This window comes from Sinocyclocheilus anshuiensis, unplaced genomic scaffold (assembly GCF_001515605.1).
Source record: "Sinocyclocheilus anshuiensis isolate Anshui unplaced genomic scaffold, SAMN03320099.WGS_v1.1 scaffold314, whole genome shotgun sequence".
In the NCBI taxonomy this organism is placed as follows: Eukaryota; Metazoa; Chordata; class Actinopteri; order Cypriniformes; family Cyprinidae; genus Sinocyclocheilus; species Sinocyclocheilus anshuiensis.
The window spans coordinates 124,896-133,371 of NW_015546027.1; the positions used below are offsets into that span (position 1 = coordinate 124,896).

At 36.7% G+C, this 8,476-nt stretch overlaps 1 protein-coding gene across 1 annotated transcript in view; it reads left to right on the forward strand.

The window, feature by feature from the left end:
- The window catches only part of rhbdl3 (rhomboid, veinlet-like 3 (Drosophila)), a 57,675-nt gene extending 50,059 nt beyond the window's left edge, over window positions 1-7,616 (forward strand). The window contains exons 7-9 of the mRNA XM_016499769.1: window positions 3,440-3,540; window positions 6,139-6,199; window positions 7,345-7,616. Of these exons, the coding sequence (XP_016355255.1) occupies window positions 3,440-3,540; window positions 6,139-6,199; window positions 7,345-7,616 (434 nt within the window). The remainder of the gene's footprint in view (window positions 1-3,439; window positions 3,541-6,138; window positions 6,200-7,344) is intronic.
- Window positions 7,617-8,476: the final 860 nt, after the last annotated feature.

The window sequence follows — 8,476 nt, forward strand, 5'->3', positions numbered from 1 at the left end:
TGTGTGTGTGTTCACTGCTGTGTGTGTGCACTTTGGATGAGATAAATGCAGAGCACTAATTCCGAGTATGGGTCACCATACTTCGCCACATGTCACTTCACTAAGAAGGACTCTATCCTTGAAGCATCAGAAGGATTGGTCTAGGAAGGACACATCTTTTGAGAAACACTCATCATCCCTTTTCAGACTGCTAATACTCAACAGCCTTCATTCAGGGGTTCAAGCAGCTCTTTTGATCATGACATAACACTTATAACTTAACCAGAATAGTTTATTGAAGTCACATTCATCTTTATTGTTGTTCTACTGTTTCTAATTTTGGGCATTAGAATTAGTGATACATGTGCAAACTTTTTCCACATCTTTACAAATTATTAAATATAAATTCAAAGAGTCATCAGTTTTGTATTTTTTTTTTAATATTGTCACTGGTAAAATTTCAATTTTGGTTTGATGTGGTTCATTACAATTAATCCAACTGCTCTTAATGTACGTAATTTGCTTGTTAAACAAATGAAGTTGAAATTCTAAAAACTCATAAAATCAAGTCAAAATCCTGGAAATTATTCAGATGAGTCAACTGGGTAGATGCAAACATGTTTGTATAATTACTTCCATGTCCAGCCATGTGCTTTCAGACTTGTGAAGATTAACAAATGGAAAGCTGATTAAACGCTACAAACACTGAGCATTTCCAACATTAGAAAACCTCACACAACAGTCTGCAACCCCTGCTGAGAGGAACAGAGAGGTAAAAACAAAAACAAATAAACTGGAGAATGCAAGAAAACTAGAGATGAAGAGGCATAAGTAGTGAAAGTGTGAAAGATGGAGAGCAAAGGAGAGACGAAAGGAGGGGGCAAGTCCACCTGCATTTTCCATCAGCTGTAGGGTTTTATTTGAAGTGGAAATGTCATTTCATTCTCCCTGATGACATTAGCAGCTAATATCTGTGAGTGTGAGTGTGAGTGTGCGTGTGCGTGTGTGTGTGTGTGTGTGTGTGTGTGCGTGTGTGTGTGCGTGTGTGTGTGTGTGTGTACTCCTGGAGAATCAGCAGCAGATGTCATGAGGGGGGAGTTTAACCCCAGCCCTCACTTTACTGCAGCCCAGACCCAGAGCTGGGAAATTAGTCATACATTTTTGGAATATTTTGGAAAAGGCACAAGTTAGAAATTGAAATGCTTAATGCTGTTTGTAGAGCTTGCAGCATATATAAACCAGTCTAGTTATGTAAAGTTGACCAATTTTATACTGCACTACTTTGTCAAAAACCTTTTTGAATTACAAAGCCAGAGGACTTACCTGGTCTGATCTTATGCCTAAACTGAGTGGCATTTCAGAGAAAAAGCTTTTGATCACAATATACAAATATATTGTTGTATAAATACCTTCCGTTTTTACAAAGAGAAAAGACTGAACCAAGCTAACTAAGTGTAAAGAACGCAATATCTGATATCTTTATATCTTTAAGTGAAGTGACATGTGGCCAAGTATGGTGACCCATACTCGGAATTAGTGCTCTGCATTTATCCCATCCAAAGTGCACACACACAGCAGTGAACACACACACACACCCGGAGCAGTGGGCAGCCATTTTTGCTACGGCGCCTGGGGAGCAGTTGGGGGTTCAGTGCCTTGCTCAAAGGCACCTCAGTCATGGTATTGAAGGTGGGAGAGAGCGCTGTACATTCACTCCACCCACCTACAATCCCTGCCGGTACGAGACTCGAACCCGCAACCTTTGGGTTATGAGTCCGACTCTCTAACCATTAGGCCACGACTTATGGCCATTATTCATTTCATCAATCAACTAACAGCTTTGAAGCCTAAAATACAATATATTTCTGCAACAGAAGTGTCTTTATTATGTAAAAACGAGACCATGAGGGGAGCGTGTCCCGAATATTCAGATTAATGGTCATTATATACAGTATATATATATTTTTTTAATTCTTACATTATTACAGTTATTACATTAGCTTCTCCACATACAGACGTTATACTTTTTACACTTGTTACTTGATGTTGCTGTTTTCTTCAGTAGTATCCAAATAACATGATCAGAAAGTTTTACAGAACTTTCTTGTTTTTGCATTTTGTGTGTGTGTGTGTGTGTGTGTGTGTGTTTGTGTACGTTGCATTACATTTAGTTGTGATTGATGATAAGCTGAATTTCTCAGACCACATTGCTAAAACTGCCCGGTCCTGCAGATTTGCTTTATACAGCATTAGGAAGATCAGGCCCTTTCTTTCAGAACATGCAACACAACTCCTTATTCAAGCTCTTGTTCTGTCCAGGCTGGACTATTGCAATGCTCTCTTGGCAGGTCTTCCAGCCACTTCTATCAAACCTCTACAATTAATCCAAAATGCCGCTGCAAGATTAATCTTTAATGAGCCGAAAAGAATGCACGTCACAACTCTGTTCATCAATTTGCACTGGCTACCAGTAGCTGCTCGCATTAAATTTCAAGGCATTAATGTTTTCCTACAAAACCACCACTGGCTCTGCACCCATTTACCTAAATTCATTACTTCAGAGTTATGTGCCTTCTAGAAGCTTGCGTTCTGCAAGTGAACGGCGTATTATTGTGCCATCTCAAAGAGGCACAAAATCACTTTCACAAACTTTTTCATTAACTGTTCCCTCCTGGTGGAATGACCTGCCCAAATCAATCCGAGCAGCTGAGTCCTTAACCATCTTCAAGAAACGACTAAAAACACATCTGTTCCATCTTTATTTGAGACTTGTCATTTACACTTATATATTGTTGCTCTTTTGTTAGTTTTGACTGCTTTTATTGTCCTCATTTTTAAGTCGCTTTGGATAAAAGCGTCTTCTAAATTACTAAATGTAAATGTAAATGCATTACACAGTTGAAACAGAATAAACATATGGTACATTGTGCAACCTGCATTTTTAAATTAATAATTGTGCATAATAAATAAGAAATTATAATAAATACATATTTTTAAAACATGTTCTATTTAAATTTCTATCATAAAGTCTCAAGAGTCATGTGTTATGAATAAAATCTTCACAGGGATGCCTTGATACAATAAATTGGGTTTCAGTTTGTTCTGATTTTATTTAAAACACCCACATTAAGGAATAATTACAATTTTATTACAATTTTGTAGTTTTCACACCCATTCCATCCCCATTATTTTCTTTCTTCTGGGAAACACAAAAGGAGATTTTAGGCAGAATGTCTAATGAATTTACGATAGCTTTTAAGTCATTGTTCATTGATACTCTTTCCATTTGCCGGCTTTTAAATCTCATTTGCCATCATTAGTTAAAATGTCATTTGGTCAGTGGTTAACAATGGTTTTGTTTCATATGATTTTGATTCCACTTTATAAGAAAGTGAAAATATTAGTGATGCCTGAACATGTTTGTGTCATGGTGACTCTTGTCTGCATTGTCTTCCTGCAGGTTCATTGGCTGTGTCAGTGGCTGACATGACAGCACCTGTGGTCGGTTCATCAGGCGGAGTCTATGCTCTGGTCTCTGCCCACCTAGCCAACGTTGTCATGGTAATCAAGAAATGACTATATAGAAAATTTAGAGAATTAATATTGTTCAGCATCAATATTATGCTTAAAAATATCAAATAATCTATTAATCACAGTGGTGACACCAAGTGGCCTGTGGTCGGTTCATCAGGCGGAGTCTACGCTCTGGTCTCTGCCCACCTAGCCAACGTTGTCATGGTAATCAAGAAATGACTATATAGAAAATTAAGAGAATTAATATTGTTCAGCATCAATATTATGCTTAAAAATATCAAATAATCTATTAATCACAGTGGTGACACCAAGTGGCACTGTATGTGTAGAATATAGACTTCAATCTTAATTCAGCTCCTGTTTAAAATCTCTTTTGAAAAATATCAGGATGCCCATGACCCAGACTGTCAGGATAAATAATGAGTGTGACGTTCAGCCTGATGTCTCTTGTCACAAGCTATTAACCCTCTCTGACGTGTATGTGCCTGATTCGTCGGCCTCTTTTTCCACCTTTATTTCAGACACAGATTACCAGATGTCTAAAAGATTGCAAGGTTCGTCTTTTAGCCATGCATATGATATATACAGTGCCCTCCACTAATATTGGCACCCTTGGTAAATATGAGCAAAGTGACTGTGAAAATAAATCTGCATCGTTTATCCTTTTGATCTTTCATTCAAAAAATCCTATTATGAAATAAATGTCATTCTCTAGTTCACGATGGCCACAATTATTGGCACCCAATTATTGTAACGTCTTTTTCCCAAGATAACAGCTCTGAGTTTTCTCCTATAATGCCTGAGTTTGGAGATCACCTAATAAGACATCAGAGACACAGTATCACTCCAGATCCTTCAGATTCCTAGCTCCATGTTGGTGCTTCTTCTCTTCAGTTCACCCCACTCATTTTCTATAAGGTTCAGGTCAGGGAACTATGACAGCCATGGCAGAAGCTTCATTTTGTGCTCAGTAACACATTTTTGTGTTGATTAAAGATCTAGCGGCATATTTAACCGTGGGCATGGAGTATTTTTTATCCCTGTTTGCACCAAACCCATCTAGTGGGTTTGCTGCCAAAAAGCTCTTTTTTAAGTTTCATCTGACCACAGAAGCCAGTCCTGTTGATGTTCCAGTTGTGTCTTGGATGAGCGAGGAGGATTTTTCTTGATACCCTCCCGAACAATATGTGGTGATGTAGGGGCTATGTGATTTTTTTTAAGCCTTCTGACCCCAAGACTCAACTAATCTCTGTGATTCTCCAGCTGTGATTCTGGGAGAGTCTTTGGCCACTCAAACTCGCCTCCTCACCGTGCATTAGGATGATATAGACACACGTCCTCTTCCAGGCAGATTTGTAACATCTTTAGCCACTTTATATTTCTGAACCTCAACAATCTTGTTCTGCACATCAGGACTGTATTCTTTGGTTTTACTCTTTGTGATGGATGATTAAGGGAATTTGGCCTTTGTGTCCTTCTATTTACAATCCTGTGGAACAGGAAGTCATGGCTGGACAATTTCATGCTCCTAGTCACCCTGGTGTGCTAAAAATAAATTAATATGAATGGGAATATACTTCAGAGTTATTTTACTCATGGGAATTTGTTGGGGTGCCTACTTGCATTGGAGAAAAACATTTATTTCATTATGTGAGTTTCCCCCCTCTTTTCATTGTTTTACTTCAATGAAATGTTAGAATTTTGTGAATTTTTTGAATGAAAGATCAAACAGATAAACGATGCAGATTTATTTTCACAGCTGCCTTTGCTCATATTTACCAAGGGTGCCAAAATTTGTAGAGGGCACTGCATAATAGGCTGTGTTTGTTTTGATCACTGCATAAATACGTTATACTTTTTATAGTTGTTCACTTCTAGTTGCTGTTTTCTTTAGTAGTATCCAAATAGCATGGTCAGAACCAATGCCTAATTTTTTTTTTTTCTCTTGCATTATCACAGTCAATAAAGAATCAATATATAGTACATTGTGTAACTTATATATACATTTCAAAATAACAATACAATACAACAATTGTCTAGTTTGTAGCTCCTCCTCCTCTGTCACTGACCAATCAAAGACCTCTGTGCTGCTGCCCGAAGCTTTGACCTTCTCTCTAAGTGAATGGAGGTGTTTTGTACTGACCTGGTCAGAGTCATTAAATATTAACACCAGGACTGTCCACAGTTCCCTCCAGTCAGATAATGAACCTTTCTATACTTGCTCAGCATTTCAGATAGAACTTTTAGAGTCAGCACTGTTACATGGTATGGACTCAGATTACACATAATCTGTCTACAACAAAAACTGATCTTTCATTATGTCAAATCAAATTTGGCTCGGTTATTATTTGTAAAACCCGCAAAACAGCAAGCCAAATCTTGAATTAGCTGAAGAATCACAGGTGCTAATGCTGCTCCCTTTGCCAGATGTCACCGCATCACTGAAAATGCCAGAAAAAGTATCCTTCTCAGTCTGAAGCAACCTTGAAAAAATGGGGTACCTAAACCAATTCCCTGGAACAACACCAGAACTGTCTAAGAACAAATACTGAATTTTTTTCTCTCTTAACTACCAATTTTCTTTTAATTTCTCCTAATTTGATGTTTCTCTCCCTCTCTTCACAGAACTGGTCAGGGATGAAGTGTCAGTTCAAGCTCTTTCGCATGGCAATGGCTCTGGTGTGCAGTATGTAAACTGTTTTTTATGTTATTCATGCTAAAATAGTCTTTTGTTTATGAAACTGTAATTCAGGGGGATTAACAAAATGTGTGTAAGTATGTATATGTATGTATGTATATATATATATATATATATATATACAGTGGGTACGGAAAGTATTCAGACCCCAAACCTAGACAAATAATTTTTATTTAGAGCAGTAAATTCAATGTTACTAAGATCTTGCTTATATATATATATATATATATATATATATTGCTTATCGGATGATTTTAGAGTTTTTTTTATTTATGTATATATTGGATATTTAATTGTGCATTCTCATTTCCTCATTATATATTTTTTGATTAACTATTCCATAAATATTTTAACTTTTAATCTTTTCACTTTTAATCTTTAAAAATAGTAGATATAATGTAAATGTCAAAAATCCATTTTATTATTTTGCAATGCTTGACTTTAAATTCAGCATGAAAAACATAATTTTAAAATAGTTGTCAGGGGTTGTAGTTCATATGCTCAACACAGAATAAATTATAGACAGACACTTTATTTAGCCAGGAAAATCAACACCACAAACTACACAAAATCACAGACAGCACTGAACAATGAACAGAAAGAACTTAAATACACAGAGGGAATAATCAGTGGAACAGGTGTGAAGTTAAAACAGAAGCCATTGGAACAAATAAAAAAAGTAGCAGGAAAATGGGAACAACATGAACACTAGAACAAAAACAAAACAGATCATACTCATGATAATAGTCCAGTTCTTCCAGAACTAGGATGATACAGTATGTGCAGAATTGTCTAATCAATTAAACTGCATTAAGTCATTTTCCCCACAATTTTATTGTACATAAGGTGGTTTACAAGATAAGATGACCAGCTGAATGCTATTCACTTTATCTTGGCCTATCAATAATTATAGGTACCAAATACCTGCGAATAGAACATTTCTACGATGACACGGATAACTGAAACCTTTTGCATCCACTGTCAGTATAAGTTCAAGAAACTTAAAAATATAAACATAAGCAAAACCTAAACAAAAAATGTACTTAGTGCACTTTTAAGTTTACTGTATTGAAGATTTGCTGTCTTTTTTAAATGAAATGTGTAATATTTCACATCGCTTTCTGTATCTACAGTGAGTGTGGAGTTTGGTCGTGCCGTCTGGCTTCGATTCTATCCCCCAGCCTTCCCGCCATGCCCTAATCCCAGCTTTGTGGCCCATCTGGGGGGTGTGGCAGTGGGCCTCACCCTTGGCGTTGTGGTTCTTCAGAACTATGAACAGCGTTTGCAGGAACAGTCCTTGTTCTGGATCTTCTTCAGTGTCTACACACTCTTTATCCTCTGTGGAATCTTCTGGAACATTTTTGCTTATAGTCTCTTGGATGTCAAGTTACCCCCACCTCCATGAAGCCCAGTGTGTGTGTGTGTGTGTGTGTGTGTGTGTGTGTGTGTGTGTGTGTGTAAAAAGACACAACATCATCAAAGCAGCTAAAACAGCAGATTCCGATTTTTAAGCAATGGTGAATGTAAATTTGTAGGAGATTCCCAAAGGTTAATGCTTTTTACAGCTACATACTTTGTGCCAGCCATCGAGGGCTGTCAGCGATAGCACAAGTATTCTTTTCAAAATAAAACTTGGGTTTAGAATCTATGGTTTTCAGTTGTTGAAGGAATGAATACATTCCTTTAAAGCACAGAATCTGAGGTTGCATGAGCAAAGAGAAATATCAGTATTTTATGAGGACATTTAACAAGTGTAACAAGTGTTTATAAATGACTAAAGACAAGTACATGAGGTAGTATGAGAGCACTGTTACAGCTCATTGTGCTCATTGTGTCTTTAAACGATATTTAAGAGTAACCAAAGTAGCAAGGAAACAGCTAGATTAATTTCTCTCTATTTTACAAACAATGTGTTATTTTCTGATAAATGTTTCAGTGTTAAAAGCTCAGTTTAAAAAAAATTGCAATCCCATTCACAGTGGCGGTCTGCGACAGAATTTCCCAATCTTTAAAATGTAAATCAAGATTAATCTAATTAATAAAGGACTATAGTAAATGCAAAAAATAAAACAAAAATGTTTTATTACTGATAACCATGTACCCATACAACAGATTTCTCCCTAATATCTAAAAATATTAGTAATTGTAATTAATTACAGGTTATAAACTTTCTGATTAGAGTTTGGACTGGAAGTTTTAGGCTACATGTTTGAAAGTCTCTAACGTGTGACTTTAAGCACAGTCTTCATGATGTACTGAAATAAT